The sequence below is a fragment of the Plectropomus leopardus genome, chromosome 4 (assembly GCF_008729295.1).
Source record: "Plectropomus leopardus isolate mb chromosome 4, YSFRI_Pleo_2.0, whole genome shotgun sequence".
Taxonomy (NCBI): Eukaryota; Metazoa; Chordata; class Actinopteri; order Perciformes; family Serranidae; genus Plectropomus; species Plectropomus leopardus.
The window spans coordinates 32,144,083-32,165,913 of record NC_056466.1 but is presented as its reverse complement, the minus strand read 5'-3'; the positions used below and the strand labels follow the sequence as shown (position 1 = coordinate 32,165,913).

Here is a 21,831-nt window from a genome sequence, read left to right as displayed (position 1 = left end):
GTCCGCTTAGGGCTTCCGTATGCTGCTGTATGGACAACGCTTTCCATCGTTAACTGCAGTGCACAGCTGCAACCGTAACATTACAGGTACATTCAGTATTTTTGAGTCTTCTTTTTGTGTTTAGGTGGGTGGCAACATCACATTGCCTGATCAGTTCAAATTTACTTTTTTCTTTACAAACAACCCTTTTTTATTTTACAAAGCAGTCTTTCTAGAGACTAACAGGATGTAAAATAATAATAATAATTTAAAAAATATATTTGAAACACAAAGTGTTAAAATTTAAATACAACGCCTTTGTTTTGGTAAGGGACTGTACTTTATTTATTAGAGCAGGGGGGTGGCTGGGGTGTAACTTTGTTTTTTGTTGTTGTTTTTATTTTTTCAGCTACAAATATATTTCTTTGAGCTTCCCTGAATGCCTGGTGAAAATGCATGACCTTCCCTACATCACAAATAACTGTATTTCACAATGAAGTGAAGTTTTGAGATTTTTAAAGAAAACACACCTTTCAAACCCACTCGTGGATTTTAGAGTTCCGGAGGTATAAATACAAAATACAGCCTTTAAGAGTTGAATGCCCCTAAGGTTATCAAAATAACACTTTAGATACCCCCAAAAGGGGCCCCAAGTAGGGCTGGACGATGAGGAGACAGTCAAACATCACAATATTTTTGACCAAATACCTTGATATTGATAGTGTGATCATATTGTAGGGCTGACTATTTGTGCTTTCACAGAATATTTACACATTATGATTTCTAATAAATAATCATCAATAATGTGAATATAATGACAAAGTGGGTAAAGATAAATACACCAATTTACCATAAACCAGGAAAATACCAAAAGTATGATATAATCCAAAATCTCCTGCACACTGATATTATGCACATTGATGAAATAAACACTGATATAATGAACATTTATATATATGTAATATGTAATATTATGTAATATGTATACACATATTGCACATTGATATTTTGCACATTGATATAATACCCATTGATATATTGCACATTGATATACAGTATATGCACATATTACACATTAATTTATTGCACATTGATAAAATACACATTGATATATTGCCCAGCTGTAGTCCCAAGATTAACCTGAGTGGTCATTTTGATTAAGAGGACAAGAAAGAAAGCACATTTATTTTTGTTGTGTAAAATAATCTCTTTTTAGTGGACAGTTTCCACTCTCTGCACCATGGACTCACTTTAGTTAGTACCAAACAAGTGTGGAGGTTTGAGTCCCGTCCATGAATCTAAGTAAAGCCAGTGCTAAAAATATACTGTCCTATCAGTTAGTAGCTCCATATGCAGAGCGGCATCTAGTGCCTTTGTGAGTAGCTCTAGATAATTCCAGACTAAAATCTTAAATGCTGCTGCTGACTGCCCCCTGCCTGTGTGCTGGTTTCAGGTGAGCAGTATTTAGAAGAGTTTGGGAAGATAAGCCTGATAAGAAAAGTTCCTGCTATGCGAGATGGAGACTTCGGCTTGGCTGAAAGGTGCTTCTTTCAATGTTCTTTGACATAAATCACTTAAGTCTCCCTCCAGACACATTTGTGTACTTGTATGAATGGTAATGTTTTATGTTTAGTTATGTTAAAAAAAAGTAAAAAAAAAACAAAAAAAAAACATACAAGGAAATGACTTTTAAAAAATAAATAAAATAAGAAATATTATACTAAATATGATAATGAATGATAAATATAGTTTGTAGACTAGGGATGCAGGATATTGATTTTTTTTAGATATCTGATATGCCGAATCATAACAACTCATTTGGCAGACAAACAGTGTTGATATATCCATCTTTTTTCCCCACTTAATTCCAGTGATCATCGGGTCTCTTCTATAGTGGAATTAACATCATATTATGCATATTTTTTATCATGATGGCTCACCAGCAGATGGAGACATAAAATACAATGCTTTTCAACAAATGTGATATTCACTCATTGTGCAAAATAAGGACAATATTCTAACTTAGGGCGGATGTTCTGTACATGTCCCCTTTGTCAATAAATCAAATATATATCGGTTTGTGATACTACTAATACTGAAATACACTTTTTGATAATCCTCTAATTTCTCTCTCTCTCTTTCTCCTTTTTTTAAACATTAATTTTCAGGCTGGTTTCTTGTCACCTTTTACTAATTTCTTGCAATGTGCTCATTGCCTTTTCCCATGTTTTTGAAGAAAATTAAACCTCTTTTTTTTTTTTTTTTTAAAGTTTCAAAGGTTTAAATACTGGTTGACCCTTTGGAACCTGTGCAAATTGGCTTGATTTCTTTCCCCAAAAAACTGAAAATGGGAAGACGGTGATGAGCAGCTCAACAAGAAATGACCCAAATATTAACAAAAAAAAAAATAGTACGAGAAAGAAATTTACCTAAAAATAAGAATAAAAAGTAAAAAAAAAACAACAAAAAACCCAAGTAAATTGCCTCAAAAAGTTCTTAAAAATTAAATACATTTTATTTCCTGTAACATTTTGAATGAATTATTAATAGAATTAAAAATATAGTTTTCATTTTTTAAGCATATTTAATAATCCCCCCAAGCCAATTTTCAGATAATTTCCTTGTCAATTTCTGCTTCTTTTTTTTTTTTTTAGTTTGCGAGATATTTCTTGCCAAGTTGCAAACTTCTTCCTAATTTGTTTTTCTGTGTTTTTGAAATAAATTAGAAAAAGGTTTTAATACAAGTAAAACGCGTCTCAGTGCAGCACAAGAAAAGTAATTTCGATCCAGGTGTTAAAAGGTTAAAGGGCATCTAAATGCAGCCAAAGAAACACTGATGCCCATTCAGGTATTAAAGGGTTAAAAGCACCTCTCTAGTGACAAACTTTTGCACAGATACAAGTCAGCATGATCAAAGTCAGACATTTCAGGCGTCATAAACAGAAAAGCACATGTTTGAGTGGAGGGGGACTTTACACAGTCATGTGTTTGCCTCTGCAGCATCGCCATCCTGCTCTATCTGGCTGAGAAGTTTAAGACTCCAAACTTCTGGTACCCAGCTGACCTCCAGCAGCGTGCTCGCATCAATGAGTATCTGTCATGGCAGCACACCGGCATCCGCTGGCATGGATCCAAGATGTTCTGGCTGCGGGTGAGTTCACTGACACCTGTCCTGGTTTCCTGCATCAGCTGTTACCTCCAGCTTCCGGAGGAGTGACGTCAGCTGCAAGGAAAACATCAGCGCTGGCCCAACTAGCAACTTTTGGTTCAAAATACGTTCTGCGAACGGTTCAATTTCGTAATGTTTTCAGCAGCAAGTTTTCTTTTAGTTCCCAGAATGTTCCTATTAAAGTTCAGGTAACATTCTCTAAAAAAAAATCAAAAAATGTTAAAAAAATGTTGTTTTTTTTTCACATTAAGGAACATTTTATAAAACAGGTTTTGTAATCTCAACCCTCAATAACATCCTGAAAACATTTCCTAAATGTTGCTTTCAAAAATGTTCTTCCAGTGTTCTCTTATAACATTGTGGGAATGTTTTATAAAAAAGAACAGAGCACTTCTCAACATCACCAAACATCCTCAGAATACTGCAGTTCAAACGTTACTGTCTTAGTCAGCATTTAACCTTATTTGAAATGAAAAACATCCTTGAAACGTTCTTGGTACATTGGAGTAAATTTTTTTCTTTAAAACATAATCACAACTTGTATGTAACGTTAACCAATGTTGTCAAAACATTCCCTGCTAGGGAATTACAGTAGCTATGTGCAAGTCCTTTCCTGCGTCACGTAACAGTGGTGTTGCGGTGATGTGTCGTAGCCTCAGTCCTGAGTTTGAATCTCAACTGGCTTTAAATTGAGAGTGAGGAAAGGGTTAACCTTCTTCCTACTTAGCAGTGTGAGAGAAGACAAGAGTGCGCTGACAAGCCGAGCCGTTTGACTTTTGTTTTCCCCGTGCTGTCCGAGCAAGTCACGAGGTTTTCTTGGTCTTTTTTCAGGAAAAAAACACACTCTGCTCTGTTATTGTTTCTGCTGTATCTTCTTTCTCCTAAAAAGTGTTTTTACAAGGAATTCAAACATTTTGTATCAAGGACAAGCTCACTGTCAGAGTGGAGTACTGTGTTATTTCATGTGCGCTTCCCGGAGACACAAACGAAAGTCTTGTGTTTGTTCTTGTAGGTTTTGATTCCCAAGATTCTGGGCGTGGATGTCCCGCAGGACAAGCTGGACTCAGCCTTGGAGGACCTGAACGGCTCACTGAAACTCATGGAGGAGAAGTTTATCCAGGACAGGCCTTTCATTGCAGGAGATCATATCTCACTAGCTGACCTGGTTGCCATTGTTGAGATTATGCAGGTGAGCTGAAAGGGCCTTCTACAATCACAATGGACCAAATTCAGAGAATTCATGAAGGGTTGTTCAAGTGTTTTTGCACAGTGAGCCTGTTTACACGACTGCAAACCTGCTTCTAAAGAAGATCATTATTTAAGATGTTTGAATGTGTTTTTCTATTTCTACTTGATTTGAGAGGGGCAGTGCTTTGCGTCTTTTCAGAATCGTTTTATTGCCAGACTTGGGAGCGGCCATGTATGAGGGAGTTTCGCGATGCAATAACAGCTCTTGTTGCTCCTGCTGCATCATGAGGGAGCCAGTTCCTACTGACAAGCACATAGCCATAGCAAAAAGTGTTTACATTGCAGTTTTGCCAAATCTGACTTTTACAAATCGCCTGAAATACCACCTCATGTGAGCGTAAAAACCTTTTGTGATAATTTCTTTTTTAAATTGCTGCATTTCCATTAGACGTATTTTATGTTCGCAATTTCAGTTTGCGCAATTTGAGGGTCAATGGAAACCCGCCTAGCTTGTCTTGCTTCTCTGTAGGAAAGGTGGTGGTGACTTTTGCATATCAGTGCCCTGGGGCCTGTTGTGCCATGATCTGCCCATGGTGTCAGTGCATTTCCCTCATAAGGGGCTCACTTTTAAAATCAGATTTTCTCCTCGACCCTTTTCCATCACGGAATGTAATATAGCAAATAGCTTGGGGTTTGATTTGAAAATGTCTGTTTCCACGAGTGGAATAAAGTGAAAGTGAAAATAAATGAAGTGATACAAAGGGCTGCCTGAAGGGTAGAAAAGTGATTGAAATACATAATTCCAACTTTCCCTGAAGGACACAGGTCGCAGTTTGGGAAACTGGGATAAAAGTCTCCGCAGACACCCACTGATTCTATCAAAATGATTGACAAGCCAAAAGAATTGGTCCCAAACCTAAGTGTGAGTCACTGAATAGAGGGGAAAAAAATGAACGGCCACAAGAACAATTACACTTCCAACACACACTTGACTAAGATTTCCACTCAAAACAAAAAAACGCACAGAAAGCCAACTGAAGGTGTTGACTCTGGAGACACACAGCTGTCTGAGCAGGGAAACCTCCCTAAATAAGCTCCCAGCAGGCTGATCACCAGCAGCTGAGAGAAACATCACAGCTGCACCCAATAGCTCCTGCTTAGCAAGAAAACCTGGATTTTGGTTCTGTGTGTATCTGTGACCAGAACAGTATCTGAAACACTTCAGCAGGTTTTGATAAATCACTGGAAGTTATGCATTTAGTATTTGCTTTCTTGTTAAAGGAACTGGTTATTATGAACCATTCTGCATTGATGAGAACGTTATGGGTTAGTGGTCACAGCGGATGGCTGACGGGTTGGCTTTTTCCACATCAACACCTCAGGGACTGTTTGCCGTATCTTACCCAGTTTTCATTCTTCATTTTCTTAGACTTTTGGCTGCGTTCATGCATATGGCATACATTTTGGCAAGATTGGGGTTTTTTTGTTTAATCTTAGAATTTGCCATGTTTACTATTTTTCACCTGCTGATGTCATTTTAAATTTTTTAACCATATTTGGTACATGGAGAAAATAAATACTATTTCCACTGGGTGCACTATCACAATCAATGTTGCTGCTAATCATTGACATATCCCAGACTATGATAATTAAACAAAAAACACAAAACAAAACACAAAAACAAACGAGTTGAAGTATTTTAAAAATAATCTGTTTTTTTCATTCTTTTCTTCTATCTAAAAACATAGTGGCATCGTGCCGAAAACCTGGCATTTAAAAGGTTAAAATTCTGAAAATTACGGAATATGTGATATTTATGATTAGGACTGATGTTGGTTAAAAAAGCCTGATTTTAAGAAAGCGCATTTTGTGTGCAGAGTGGCATGAGTGTGAGTATTTGACACGCAACAAAAAAATAATAATGTATAAAAGTCAGTGTTGCTCCTAATTAGCTAGGCTTCAAAAATCGACTTAGCATGTAATATATTGAAAATAATAAATTTTTTTGTAAAAAAAAAAAAAAAAGTACTTAAAACTTAGTGGCATCATGACAAAAACCTGGCATTTAAAGGGTAAAACATTCTGAATATTAATGAATATTTGACATATATGATTAGGACTGATTATGGTTAAAAAATCAACAAAATGAAAGCAGACAATAATATGAATGTATAATATTTTTAAAAGTGCGTGATCTGAGTGTGTGTGTAATATTAATGCTTAAAGGGTTAACAGGCCTTCTGTGTGATTCTCTCACTGACAGCCCGTGGGCTCTGGCCTGGATGTGTTTGACGGGAGACCCAAGCTGAGCGCGTGGCGAGACAGAGTCCAGGCCGCCATCGGAAAGGAGCTGTTTGACGAAGCCCACCAGATGATCCTGGGAGCTCTGGAGAGCATGAAGCATATAGACGGCAGCAAGTTGGAGTTCTTCAAGCCCAAAATCCTCAAGTTATTCCTGTGAAGAGAAGTTTTGGTCAATTTAGATTAAAGTGCAATCAACCTTTTTTTCATATTTTTTCCTGCATTTTAGCCATTTTTTGAGGGAAACATTCACCACCTAGAGTCCACTTGTAAGAAAAACACTGTAAGAATTGCTTTTTCTTTTACTTGAAAGGAAATTTATAACCAAAGTTGTCATGTAGCACATTGAAAGTGAACATTAGAGCGTCTTTCTGCAGCTCAGCAGCCGACGGTGCAGTGAAGATTTGAGTCTGCTGAGTGTCGACTTCACGCTACGCTGTTACCCTTCAAAACCTGAGCAAATTAAAGTTAAAATTGATCTGATTAAAAAAATCAGAAACTTAAGTGGAAATAAGCGACAAAAATAAGTAAATACATTTAAAAGAAAACAACAAAAAAACTTCACAAGAAATGGCCAACAAAAATATAAATTAGTAAAAAGTTATGAGAAATTACCTGGTAGTAAGTGACAATAACGATAAGTAAAAAACCAAAATGGACAGGAAATCAAAAAAAAAAAGATATATTTGCTTTATATTTTTGCACAACAAAACAGAGGTCAATTCAGATGTTAAAGGGTGTTTAAACACCTGGAATACACCTGCATCAAATCCCAAGGGCCGGTGTGATGACTAAGCTACCTAGCAGTTTCCTGTCGCAGAGCAGGTTGCAGTATATTTTCTATCATATTATATAATCTCCAGAATAATATCAATGTTTTAAATGGCTGTTGTTCCCCTTTAATACTTCACTGTGTATATAAATGCACTTAATCGCCTGTGCTCAGTGTCAGGAGATACAACATGTTAATGATTTTTCAAGAATTAAAGAATTATGTGTTTGACTGAAATCTTGAGAGGGGATGGTTCATTTTGGGATGCCCCTGTAGCTCAACCAGCTATTGAAGTTCACGCCATGAAGGCTGGTTCCCTGCAGCAGCAGTCGAGATCCGAGTCCATTCCCAGGCTCTTTGGTACACATTATCTTCTCTCGCTATCAAAATAAAACAGAAAAAAACAAACAAACAAACAAAAAAAAAACTAAAGTAAAAGACAGCTTGTCCTATTCAGTGCTGATAACATGATTGAATACGTTAACACTGTTTTACTTAGTAAAACAACACAACAAGAACTCAAATAATTAGTTTAACTGGCACAAAATGTAATTGGGGCTACTTATTAATGATGATGCCTACAATAAGAATTTGCTCTTCTACTTCATTGTAATTTGTATTAATGACGAGGTTAGAAATATGTCTACACTTAAACCATAACTTACTATGACCTACCTGATAAATGTTGTGTAATTCTTATATCTCTTGTAGCACCAAAACCACAGATCAAGGCTGTAGTTCTGAGATGTCTGCGCTGTACTTTATTGAAACGGCTTTCATACAAGCCTGGTAAACAACCAGTGTAACTTTCTGAGCTGAATGACCCGTCATCTTCAGACTACAGCTGAACTTCAACAACAACTTTTCAACCAAACTCTCAAAGGAAGATCAAACATTGTCTCATTCTTACAAGTCTTTATTATGAAACTGCTGCTACGATCACAACTCAAAATGCATCAACACAAAAGTTGCTTAGCACTTGATCATTTCACACTTTGAAGAATACAAAAAGTAAAAGTATAATTCAGTAAAACACAAAACATAGTACACAAGTTGGCCTCAAAGAGAAAAACTATCCAGGCTGATCCTTCCCAAGGCCTCAGATGTGAAGTCTGTACGTCAACACCCGAAAGGGTTCTTGGCACAGATGAAGTTATAGGCAATGTTACACCTGTTGTTTCCCCAACCATCTGAAAGTTGATGAAGAAAAAGAGAAAAATTAAAAACATTAGGAAACATTTAGTCTTTTCAATTGTCAACAAACAATAAGCCATAGTGTTCACAGTAATATCACATATTTGCCTTTTTCCACAGAGAATTGAGTAAAAGAGCAAAAGAACTAGGCCACATTTTTACATATAGTCACAGCCCAATTAAAGCCCCCAGAGTTTTACAAACAAAGATATATGAAGAGTTATTAAACTATCTGCTTCATGATGTAACAAACAATCCCAGCAGTGTCCCTCCCTCATCCCTCCAGACCATCAGCTCTAGTACTAACCCCAAAGCAAACAGGTGGACTTACAGTTGTTTCGTAGGTAGATGCAGGGGTAGCTGCTGGAGGACAAAGGTGAGTACCAGTTGGTGTAATAGAAACCCTCGCGGTCAATCCACAACCATGGGCCCTAAGAGACAAAGAGCAGGAGTGTAAAGACGTGTTGTCTCAGTCTCTTCATTTGCTTTCAGATCAGTCTTGAGTAAGTCTAGACCCCCTTTGGACCAGGTCCTGGGTTTGATCTGGACTGACTGAGTGGTGTTTCTTCATAAATCCAGACCTGCAGGTTGAAGCCTCCCAGCCACGCTGTGCTCGAGCCGCCTGAGATCTGCTGCAGGAAGCTGTACTCTCTGGGGTTGGTGACCGAGGCCAGGTGGCCACCCAGGTTGTTGCAGTGCTCCTGTTGGACAGAGGACGCACACAGGAATCTGTGACTATACAGCTAAATATTTGTGTCATTTCTTTCTCCTGATGTATTGTCTTTAGCTCTGAAGTGAAAAGTTCATCTTTTCATGGACTGATGGTGGCAGCCTGACTGATCTACCATCAGCATCCAGATGCTCCGTGTTGTGGAACATGTTGCGTTCCTCATGTGCTGCGATGGTACGTTCTAAACTAGCTTCACTGATTTAATAACAAAGTCTATCACATGACGGGAAAAGCACCAACTTCAGCCACATTGTTGACAGTGTGTACGAGCTCAGTGAGGCTGACTGCTCACAGTAACAATGTACAAGTGTTATAGCAGCAGTACCTCAGCACTGTACCAGGTCTTGGGAGTATTGACGAACAGGAAGCAGCGAGAGCCATGGGCGAACCAACCCACTGGACAGAAGTTATTACGAGCTGCAGACAGACAGAAGAGAGAGAACATTGACTTCAACAGAACACTTTCACAGACTGAATCACACTGACAATAGATCCTTTCTATATATAGTTAGCAGTAAAGTACAAACTAAGCTGATTGTAGTTAACAGCCTAACATTTGAAACGAGTGCTCTGGTCTCTTAAGCACATTTGTGATATTTGCAGAGAGGTGTTTGACTATTATTTTTATTTCCACTTTTTTATGGTGTCGTTGTGATGATGAGCTCACTCATTAATGAACATAAAGATTAAAACAGTGATGTGGCTCTTACAATCAGGTGCTGCTCCCCCCTCAGACACAGGTGCTGAAAAAAAGATATAAGTAAATAAATGAAATACTGTACATTTGGAGACCATGTCCTCTGTAAATCATGTTAATACAAAAGTTTTAAAAAAAACAGACCAAATATCTACAGCTCTGCTAGCAGCTCTGTGAGGCTGTGATAGACTCATCTGTGCTTTGACCTAAATGCTAACAAGCTGATGTTTAGCAGCTACGCTGACCATGTTCACCATTTTAGTTTAGTTTGTTACATAATCATGCTAACATTAGCTAATTAGCATGAACACAGAGTACAGGTCACCTAGGACTTGACTACACATAAAGGAAAAGGTGACAAATGTTGGTTTTAAATCAAGTCAGCAACACCAGCTCTGATCTGCTGGTTATCAGTTCTTAAACTCTACAAAGATGCTCTTTGACTCTCAGGGTCTGTGCTGTTATAGATATCATGTACAAGTATCGTTCAGGGAGAATTTATTTAGAAATAGTTTTACCTTTAAACCACAAACATTGAAAAGTCAGAAAAACCCAAAACACAGGAACTTTAAAGAAGAGCATTCAGTTGGAACTTGTTAACTCTCACATTTGATATTATCTGACTGGTTCAGCTTTTTCAATCATTTGTTCAGTTAATTTTCTCAATAAAACATGAAACCAAACAGACAAACTCTGCATGATATTTAAAGAGGACACTAACCAGGTTGAGCAACCATCTGTTCCTGCAGGACCTCCACTGCTGCTTCTGTGGACGAATCACATGAATGTCATCGTACATACAGACAGATTTATAGTTTTACAGTTTCATAGTCAGATGTCAATCTTACGGTTGGACTGTCTGTGTGTGTTACAGCAGAGAGCTTCAATACTGACCTGGAGCCTTTTCTTTACTTGTTTTCTCTGCGTCTGGTTGTGGAGCTGCAGATAAAAAACACAACTCTGTCAGTAAGACTATATACTACTCAACTCTTTGTGTGCTCTGTCTAAATGTTGTGTGTTGATTCTGACCTGCAAACGCAGCACAGAGGAGAATGGAGAGGACCAGGACAGTCTTCATGGTGATGATCAACAGACGGTTCTGTGTGGAGAAAAAACAACAGGCAGTAAATGTACAGAGAGAGCAGAAGCATGAGCTCCACTGAATGAACACAAACACAGCAGGTGTCTTACCTGTCAGCTAAATGTGAGCTGATGTTGTTCAGGTATCAACTGAGTGATGGAGTGATGATGAGGGGATCCCTGCTCTTTATATACGCACACCTGAAGCACACAGAGTCACCCTCTTGGCAGAACGTGCTGATGTTTGTCGATGACTCAGCGCTGTATGTGGGAAGATGATTGCAGCGTGCACAAGAGATATGAAGCTGATCTTTAATCTGTTTCCTGATGGCATGTAAACAATTAACACAAACCACTTCCTGGCTGTGATTTTTCAGATCAGGTTTATGTTTAAAAGAATGACAGTAAAACTGGACTGGATACTGAGTTACAGTCACAAGTAAGGACATATGAACATATGAACAGTGGTGATACAAAATGACACTGAAGTCAAAGTACAGAAGTATGAGCAGCAAAATGTACTTAAGGCATAAAAGTAGACATCTATATAGAAGGAGTGCTCTCTGTCTGTCTTTAAAAAAAAAAAAAACTCAAAAAGCAAAGCAGATCCTGGCAGTTAAATTTATAACTATGTCATTATTTTAATCTATAACTATAATCTACAACCTTGGCTGTTGCAGGGGATGGTTTGGTTGGGGTCACCATGCCAACATTTTTGTTAGCTGCACCATGGAATGACAAAATCATGAAACTACCAAAAATATGGGCAAAATAAGCCATTTAGGCTTACTTCTGAACATTACACTGCACTGTCCAAACCCAAAGATTAAAAAGTTTATATCATTTAAAAACTGTGCCAGAAATCAATACATTTTCCTTTAATTCCTGAATCAACTAATGTTAAAGCTGATAGTTCTATTTCGTTTTGACATAAAACGAAAACGTGCAAAACACATAACATTAGTCTAACAGGGTAAAAGTCTCACAGAAAATGCCTTACAGATTTTTAAAAATGAAATCATTACCTCAATATTTCCCCTCAATATTTATGAGTTAAATACAACAAGACAGGACAGAAACATGCTTAATCTTCCATAAATTTTGACTTGTTCAGGACTCCAAACTCAAAGTTTTTTCTTAGTAGTGACATTGGACTTGTCAGCCTTGAACTGGGACTTGCAAAGATACACTTTTAAAAAGCATTCTTGATTCGCAAAACAATGATGTGTTAAAATGGCCTCTGCTTTAGCGATGCGCGCACATCTGTTACTTTCAATGTAAAACTACATGTGAAACAAAGGCAGTATAATAAATGTTTAATCCATAGCAGTTTCAGAAATGATAATTCCAACTATTAAGGAATGGTGCTTGCTTCTTATTGAGGCAGTATGTATTCATAAGATAATCCACTGACATTGATTTGAAACCCACAACATTAAGTTATCGGGTCAGTAAAGACTCATTGCTTGGTTAACCTGTATGAAATATTACCTTGCCCCTAGTAAGCTAATGGACGTCACCTTTTTCCAAATGGCTCCCACCCAACTGTAACAATGAGCAAGTTGGGAAAGTTTTGCTCTGAAATACGGGTTAAGTGAAGCTGATTGACAGTATGCTAGAGAAATGCATTTGGGTTATTTCGAAAGGAAGAGTCACATTCCAGCTGCCAGACAGCAGTTTTGAAGCTCTACTGTTATCACGTGAACATTATTGACAAGAGTCTGTGTATTGCATAAATGTCGGTAAGCTCTTAAAACAATCATGAACTTCATCTATAGCTGTGTGTGATATGCCTAGAGTGGCCGCTGTTTCTCACTTCTTTAACCATGGGTTGTGGCGGCCGATTGATTGGGTTGGGTGCTCCGCCAAGAATTGTTTGTCCAACCATAGAATAACCAAGAAAAATTACAGAGCAGCATAAGTCAACTGTTCCATTTTCACATTTGCTTACCTCTGAACATTATGCTTTCCCACTGTCCAATGCTGTCAGCATCAGACACTACACTGATCTGAATTCAGTGGCAGATCCTCAAAGAGTATCCCCATTGGTATTCAATATAAGACTGTCATGATCCAATCAGTAGGTAAGCTTTACTCTGTCACACATCATGTCACAAGCACTGATGTGAGTCTTCCTTGTGACAACAACTACCTTTTGGCTTTTATTTTCAGCCATCATATTCTGATGGTATACCATAAATGCTGAAAGGTTACATATAGGTTTTGGAGCAGCATTGCTGCCATCCATCTGTCTTTCTCAGGGACGCCCCTGCTTATTGCAGCATAAAAGAGATGCAGGAACCAGGCTGGCCTGCAGTCAAGACCTGTCTTCCATTGAAAATGTGTCGCACGTTTTGAAGCACAAAAAAAGAGCTGAAAAAAAAGAAAGGAAAAAGCCTGAGTTCCCAGACACTTGCTGATTGTTGCTAAAAGAAGCAGTGATGTAAACTGCAGTAAACATGCTCCTGTCCTGACATTTTTTTTGTGTTGCAGGCATCAGATTCAGAATGAGTGTATATTTGCAAAACAACCCAACATAGTCTCTGAGTTTGAAAATTAAATATCTTGTCTTTTAACTGTATTAAATGGAATTTAGGCCAAGAAATGGATTTGCAAATCATTGCATTCTGTTTTAAAACTCATATTTTAATAAATTGGGAAGCTGTTTTATAGATCTATTAGTGTTCAAACTGTCCCAAGCAAAAACAGAGGTGCCGGGCCATTTTAGGACAACACGTGCAGTGTTTGTGACAGGTCTTCTGTGTGTCATATTGGCCTTAGACCACCCTGGTTGTATGTTGGTTTCATTGCCTTCTCTCTCTGCTGTAATTTTACACAGATCCACCTGTTGTACCCTATTAACTAGCTAGCTCTCTCCGTCTTTCCTACTTGCAGCTCTGTGCACATCTGAAGGAACAGAGTGGAATAAAGAAAGTCTAAAGTCTGTTTATTGTTACTGTAATCTCCACTGGATTCTCTTATCTTAAGTTACTGCCTTAATCAATGGGGAGAGACACCCACTTAAAGGTAAATTACACAACGTTTTATTGTCTGTTTGTTAAGAGCTTACCGACATTTATGAATACACAGACTCTTGTCAATAATGTCACGTGATAAAAGTAGAGCTTCAGCACTGCTGTCTGGCAGCTGGAATGTGACTCTTCCTGCAGCGGAAAATAGCCAAATGGTTTCTCAGCATACTGTCATAGTTTTATTCCCGTCTTTCAGAGCAAATTTTCCCAACTTGCTCATTGGTTCAGGTTGGGTGGGACTCCATTTGGAAAAAGGTGACGTCACATTAACCACTAGGGGCAAGAGTCATGTCTGAGTTACAAGCAATGGGGCTACTCCCAACAGTGGTGGGGCTCAAATCAATGTCAGAATTTCAATATGAATACATACACAATAGAAGAGCACCATTCCCAGTAGTTGGAAGTATCACGTATGAAACTGCTATGGATTAAACAGTTATACTGCCTCTGTTACTCACATGCAAAATTACATTGAAAGTAACAGATGTGGACAGTCGCTAGCAGAGGCGGTAACACATCATTGTTTTTCGAATAAGTCTCAAGTCTTTGCAAGTCCCAGTTCAAGGCTGACAAGTCCAATGTCACTACTAAGTCCTAAACTTTGAGTTTTAAGTCCTGAACAAGTCAAATCTATGGTTCACTAAATGTAATGCTATTTTAACAACAAGTGATAATGTATTACAAGAACTGAAATTTATGAATGGTTTTATAAACTTTGTATTTAATTGTTTAATGCTGCACATTTTTCAACCAAGTGCGACTAAACTTAATTATAAATAAAGTAGTGCCTTTCATAGTATGTTTCATACATACAGAAAGTGCCTTTCATAGTATGTTTATTGTGTGCACATTTCTTTGCTTTTGTGTTTATGTAACTTATGTAATGTAATGTTTTTTTTGAGTATATCTATTTTGTGAAACATTTTTGTTTTTTAAACAAGTGTGTTGTCTGAATTTTGTTCATAAAAATAGGAAGGACTATTTACTGCAGAAGAGTTTTGCATGTTGTCCTGTCTTGTTGTATTTAACTCAAAATATTGAGGGGAAATATTGAGGTAATGGCACCTTTTTAAAAATCTGTAAGGCATTTTCTGTGAGACTTTTCTGTTAGACAATGTTAATGTGTTGTTGCACGTTTTTGTTTTATGTCAAAACGAAATAGAATTATCAGCTTTAACATTATTGATTCAGGAATTAAAGGAAAATGTATTGATTTCTGGTCACAGTTTTTAAATGATATAAATTTTAAACCTTTGGGTTTGCACCAGTGCAGTTGTAATGTTCAGTTAAGACAGACAGACAGAGAGCACTCCTTCTATATAAGTGTCCACTTTTATGCATGCCTTAAGTACATTTTGCTGCTCTACTTCTGTACTTTGACTTCAGTGTCATTTTGTATCACCACTGTTCATATGTTCATATGTCCTTACTTGTGACTGTAACTCAGTATCCAGTCCAGTTTTACTGTTGTTCTTTTAAACATAAAACTGATCTGAAATCACAGCAAGGAAGTGGTTTGTGTTAATTGTTTACATGCCATCAGGAAACAGATTAAAGATCAGCTTCATATCTCTTGTGCACGCTGCAATCATCTTCCCACATACAGCGCTGAGTCATCGACAAACATCAGCACGTTCTGCCAAGAGGGTGACTCTGTGTGCTTCAGGTGTGCGTATATAAAGAGCAGGGATCCCCTCATCATCACTCCATCACTCAGTTGATACCTGAACAACATCAGCTCACATTTAGCTGACAGGTAAGACACCTGCTGTGTTTGTGTTCATTCAGTGGAGCTCATGCTTCTGCTCTCTCTGTACATTTACTGCCTGTTGTTTTTTCTCCACACAGAACCGTCTGTTGATCATCACCATGAAGACTGTCCTGGTCCTCTCCATTCTCCTCTGTGCTGCGTTTGCAGGTCAGAATCAACACACAACATTTAGACAGAGCACACAAAGAGTTGAGTAGTATATAGCCTTACTGACAGAGTTGTGTTTTTATCTGCAGCTCCACAACCAGACGCAGAGAAAACAAGTAAAGAAAAGGCTCCAGGTCAGTATTGAAGCTCTCTGCTGTAACACACACAGACAGTGAGACGTTACGTTTAACATCTAAATATAAAACTGTAAACCTATAAATTCGTCTGTCTGTATGTGTGCCCTTAGCATATCTCAAGAACCGAGCCAAGCAAATGGCCTGTACTAACACCAACCTTAATGTGATTCGTCCACAGAAGCAGCAGTGGAGGTCCCGCAGGAACAGATGGTTGCTCAACCTGGTTAGTGTCCTCTTTTAAATCTAATGCTTTTCTGTTTGGTTTCATGTTTTACTGAGCCTTCACTGTGACAGCCATGTGAGAAAATAACTAATCAAATAATTGAAAAAGCTCAAGTTATCATGTAATATCAAAAGCAAGGATAAACAAGTTCAACCAGAAGGTTTCAGTGCTGTGTTTTGAGTTTTTCTGAATCAAAACTGTTTGTGGTTTGACGGGAAATAATATAAGATGTTTTTTTTTGAAGAAGATTGTAATGTTGGATTTGAATGAAAGGGCAGATGTCCACCAAGAACAATTTTACTGTTTGTGTAGTTGCTGTTGAAGAACAGAGCAGTGCAGCTAAAGCTCAGTCCCATGATCTCTATCACAGCAAAGCCCCTTAGTCTCAAAGAGATTGAGAACTGATGGCCACCAGATCAGAGCAGTTGGTGCTGACTTGTGCTTGATGAAAATCATTACATTAATTTTGGAATGTAGCGTTATTAGTCTAGTCAGAACAACCTGCAAAACTAATGACATTCCCATCAGCCTCAGCTGTACTTTGTGTCAGTGCTTATTAGCTAATGTTGGCACGATACTGTAACACAGTAAACTAAAATGCATGTTAGCTTACTGAGGTTAGCATTTGGGTCAAAGCACAGGTGTGCCTAAGAACCGCCTCACAGAGCTGCTAGCAGAGCTGTAGATGCTTAGTTTGGTTTGAACTTTTGTCATTTCAATGTTAATGTGATTTACTTGATATTTTGTAGTTGTGGCGTTCTGTAATGTCAAATACTTTTGATGAAAAAGAGGTCTGATGAAGCTTTTGATGTTTCAGAGATGGACAAGATGACAAAAGACGTGAAAGTATTTGTGCCAGAAGACTTTGTGCCTGTTCCCAGAAACGGTATTTAGAAAGCCACATCACTTAATAATATATTCTGTAGCTTCTCATTGTCAATTAAGCGATCAAGTACATATGTGAGTTATCAGTTATACTTAACGAGTACTTCCTAACCACAGTACTTCCACATGTTGTTGTACTGTATGTGCAATAGACATTTTAAAACAATAATATGCACACAATAAGAAAACAAAACACACACATATTGACACATTTCAATAACTGACAGTATTGCATGTGGATATTCTCCGAAAGTACAGTATATCATATATTTATTTATTCGTCTCTTTTTTTTGTGTTTTTTTTTTTTTAATTAAATATATATATTTTTTTTACATTTTTTAGAGCCAGTGCCTGAGGAGGAAACAGCGCCTGACTGTAAGTGCAACATCACTGTTTAAATCTTTCCTTTATGAAGTGAGGTCATCATCACAAAAACAATGAAACCATTAAGAGAATCATAAATATCACAAATGTGCTTAAGGACCACGGCTGTATTTAGGCTGTTCACTAACCTGCTTAGTTTTTACTTTACTAACAATTCTCCAAAATACATCACATACTTTTCGACATATGTTGGTGTCATTCGAACAGCTGTTTCTGCTGGAGGAGGCTGTAAATAAAGTAAATTAGAAAGGATCTATTGTCAGTGTGATTCAGTCTGTGAAAGTGTTCTGTTGAAGTCAATGTTCTCTCTCTTCTGTCTGTCTGCAGCTCGTAATAACTTCTGTCCAGTGGGTTGGTTCGCCCATGGCTCTCGCTGCTTCCTGTTCGTCAATACTCCCAAGACCTGGTACAGTGCTGAGGTACTGCTGCTATAACACTTGTACATTGTTACTGTGAGCAGTCAGCCTCACTGAGCTCGTACACACTGTCAACAATGTGGCTGAAGTTGGTGCTTTTCCCGTCATGTGATAGACTTTGTTATTAAATCAGTGAAGCTAGTTTAGAACGTACCATCGCAGCACATGAGGAACGCAACATGTTCCACAACACGGAGCATCTGGATGCTGATGGTAGATCAGTCAGGCTGCCACCATCAGTCCATGAAAAGATGAACTTTTCACATCAGAGCTAAAGACAATTCATCAGGAGAAAGAAATGACACAAATATTTAGCTGTATAGTCACAAAGATTCCTGTGTGCGTCCTCTGTCCAACAGGAGCACTGCAACAACCTGGGTGGCCACCTGGCCTCGGTCACCAACCCCAGAGAGTACAGCTTCCTGCAGCAGATCTCAGGCGGCTCGAGCACAGCGTGGCTGGGAGGCTTCAACCTGCAGGTCTGGATTCATGAAGAAACACCACTCAGTCAGTCCAGATCAAACCCAGGACGTGGTCCAAAGGGGGTCTAGACTTACTCAAGACTGATCTGAAAGCAAATGAAGAGACTGAGACAACACGTCTTTACACTCCTGCTCTTTGTCTCTTAGGGCCCATGGTTGTGGATTGACCGCGAGGGTTTCTATTACACCAACTGGTACTCACCTTTGTCCTCCAGCAGCTACCCCTGCATCTACCTACGAAACAACTGTAAGTCCACCTGTTTGCTTTGGGGTTAGTACTAGAGCTGATGGTCTGGGGAGTGTTGATGCTGACCACCGCCACTAAGCTTTTTTCTTCCAGTTTTTTTATAAATCTTCATATATCTCTGTTTGTAAAAATCTGAGGGCTTTTTTTGGGACTGGAGAGGCAGTCAAAGCGGGTAAGAGGGGAGCAAGGCCCCATAGAACATGTAGTACACTCCATATCCAGGGCTGTGTCTACACTGGAGGATAGCCAACTGTGGGCAACCTGAAGAGTTCGGGCCTCCCTTTGGTTGTCCAACATGCTCTGTGGTCCCTGACTCCCCTCTCACAGGCAATGACTGCCTCTTGAACCCCAGTGTGCCTGGTCCGTGGGGTCTATGCCCACAGCTCAGAGGCCCTCTCGGCTTTCTTTTAGTGTCCATGTAACTCTGAATCTGATTTTTTTCCTCAGGAATTCATGCTCCTGCTATGTTTGGACAAACAACAGTGAACTTTAGTCAATCACAGTAGGATCCACAATAAGGCATCCCAACCTCAAACCCCCCCTTCCAGTGTCCCTTCCTTCCTGAGCATCCATTCTTGTATCAACTTTGCTTTAGCTATCTAGCTTTAACTTTTATTATTTTTTTTAAAGGCAAATAAATGATTTTACAGTGAACATTAACATTATGAAGCAAATTATTTATGTGTTAATGTTGTTATTTTTTTTTTCCTTTCTTCATCAACTTTCAGATGGTTGGGGAAACAACAGGTGTAACATTGCCTATAACTTCATCTGTGCCAAGAACCCTTTCGGGTGTTGACGTACAGACTTCACATCTGAGGCCTTGAGAAGGATCAGCCTGGATAGTTTTTCTCTCTGAGGCCAACTTGTGTACTTTGTTTTGTGTTTTACTGAATTATACTTTTACTTTTTGTATTCTTCAAAGTGTGAAATGATCAAGTGTTAAGCAACTTTCATGTTAAAGCATTTTGATTTGTTCTTGTGGCAGCAGTTTCATAATAAAGACTTGTAAGAATGAGACAATGTAAGAAGTGTAACATTGCCTATAACTTCATTTGTGCCAAGAGCCCTTTCAATTGTTGACATACAGACTTCACATCTGAGGCCTTTGGGGACGGATCAGCCTGGAGAATTTTCTGTTCAAAGCCAACTTATAAACTTTGTTGTATGTCTAACTGCATTATACTTTTCCTTTTTGTATTCTTCAAAGTGTTAAATGATTAAGTGTTCGGTAACTTTTGTAGTAAAACATTTCTTTTTATGATTGTGGCTGTAGTTCTGCAATAAAAACTTGTTGGAGTTGAACAATGTTTGATCTTCCTTTAAGCAAAACCAAACAAGAAAGTCATTAAGACATGTAAATGTTTAATGTATCTTATGATCATGGTATACACAAAAGGCAGTGTTACTGTAAGAGACAAGACAGAATATTAAATTTTGGTCTAACCATCTAATATGAGACTCCTTTTAAAGGCCTTTTGCGATTGGCCATTTTATGTTCAGCACAGTCTACTACCCGCACTCTTTCACAATGTAGCCACACTGTTTTAAATTGTATAGAAAGTGGCTTGGCATTGTGTTGCTGGAATAAGTAGGGACGTCCTTGAAAAATTTGTCATCTGAATGGCAGCATATGTTGCTCCAAAACCTTTATGTACATTCATTATTTTTGGTGCATTCACAGAGGTGGAAGTTACCAAAACCACTGGCACTAAAACACCCCATACAATCATTTATTTGGCTTTTTAAACTTTGTGCTGACAATTCTCTGGATGGTCCTTTGACACAATGTCTACAATTTCCAATAACAATTTGAAATGTGGACTTGTCAGACCATAGCACACTTTTCCACTTTGTGTCAGTCTATCTCAGACAGTTTGTAGAGCCAGAAGTGACCATATCTGGATGAGAGGCTCCAGCTGTGGAAGAGCAAGGGGTGGAACTGACTGGAAGCCAAAGCCACTCAAACAGCCCTGTCCTTAAATATGTGTAACTTTGGCCTTAAAATAATATTAAAGCAATCACGGGGGTATTTTATTGCAAAACAAGGTCATTTACTTATCATCTTACTTTTACTAAAGTAGGGTTTTGAATGCACATATTGTATAACCCTTTAAAACCTGGAGCAACTTTACTTTTCCTGTGGTGCACTCAGATGCCTTTCACAAGTATTTTCACCTTTGAATTAAAAAACATGGGAAAAAGGCAATCAGCAGCATGGTAAGAAATGTTCCACAAATTGCAAATGGAAAAGCTAGCAGAAAACTATATTAATAATGATAATAATTACATATTTAAAAAAAATATGTTACAGAATGTTTTTCATTTTTAAGCAATTTTTTGAATGTCATTTCTGCATTTTTAAATTAAATTTTAAATTTCTTTATTAATCACAAATGGTCTTTAATACTATTTCTTCTTTTGTTTCTCATTTCCTTCTTCCCGTGTTTTTGGAAGAAATCAAGCCAATCAGCTCAGACTTTCAAATGGTTAAATGAAAGCGGATGATTTATAAAACAATTCACCTGTTGTCATACGCGCTGAAATTAGCTATGGAGACCAAAACCATTTTCTTTTTGTACCAGGCTGTAAACATGTTTAATTCTGCTATAAAGCTAAGTATCCATGGGGATTGACTCTGTTTTGGAGTCAGCCTCAAGAAGCCATTTAATGAATAGTAGTTTTCGGCATTTCTGCATTGGCTTTATTTTTCAACCTCAGAGATTGGCACTTGGTTGAATATGAAGAAAGCACTGACATTGCTGATGTTAGGTCCTGTCTCTCATTATATGGTGCTTGACACATATTTAATTGATTTGAAGAAATCAGAACCCCCCACAAACTATGGTTACGATAAATAGGCAATCTGCATTATTTGTGCTTTCCTGAAAAAGATATTAGGATTCCGATTCAGCGGATGCCCTGTGTACAGAGGCTGTGTCACCCTTTGCTGCACGTCATCCTATCTCTCCCCTTTTAGGCATAAGCTGTCCTTT

General features: G+C 38.2%; 3 protein-coding genes across 4 annotated transcripts; 2 read left to right on the top strand and 1 right to left on the bottom strand.

Moving 5' to 3' along the window:
• Positions 1-1,404: 1,404 nt before the first annotated feature.
• LOC121942002 (glutathione S-transferase theta-1-like) lies at positions 1,405-6,846 on the top strand (the record flags this gene model as incomplete). Its single annotated transcript, XM_042485071.1, has 4 exons — positions 1,405-1,520; positions 2,980-3,130; positions 4,161-4,337; positions 6,600-6,846. Coding segments are annotated over 4 exons (642 nt in total), but the record flags the coding sequence as incomplete, so codon positions are not given.
• A 1,496-nt stretch (positions 6,847-8,342) lies between these two features.
• Positions 8,343-11,265, bottom strand: LOC121942641 (ladderlectin-like). Its single transcript, XM_042485905.1, has 9 exons — positions 11,222-11,265; positions 11,060-11,129; positions 10,925-10,969; positions 10,752-10,796; positions 10,044-10,076; positions 9,659-9,750; positions 9,185-9,304; positions 8,935-9,034; positions 8,343-8,599 (listed from the first exon to the last, which is right to left on the bottom strand). Exons 2-9 carry the CDS (start codon positions 11,106-11,108, stop codon positions 8,529-8,531), a joined length of 555 nt encoding a protein of 184 aa, XP_042341839.1. The 5' UTR covers positions 11,109-11,129; positions 11,222-11,265; the 3' UTR covers positions 8,343-8,528.
• Positions 11,266-15,854: 4,589 nt separating this feature from the next.
• LOC121941456 (ladderlectin-like) lies at positions 15,855-19,956 on the top strand. Of its 2 annotated transcripts, XM_042484241.1 has the most exons (10): positions 15,855-15,898; positions 15,991-16,060; positions 16,150-16,194; positions 16,376-16,420; positions 17,238-17,306; positions 17,649-17,681; positions 18,018-18,109; positions 18,466-18,585; positions 18,736-18,835; positions 19,564-19,956. In XM_042484241.1, the coding sequence occupies exons 2-10, from the start codon at positions 16,012-16,014 to the stop codon at positions 19,632-19,634; spliced, it is 624 nt and encodes a 207-aa protein (XP_042340175.1). In that variant the 5' UTR covers positions 15,855-15,898; positions 15,991-16,011; the 3' UTR covers positions 19,635-19,956. The 2 variants fall into 2 exon arrangements, with proteins under 2 accessions (XP_042340175.1, XP_042340176.1); XM_042484242.1 differs by lacking the exon at positions 17,238-17,306.
• Positions 19,957-21,831: the final 1,875 nt, after the last annotated feature.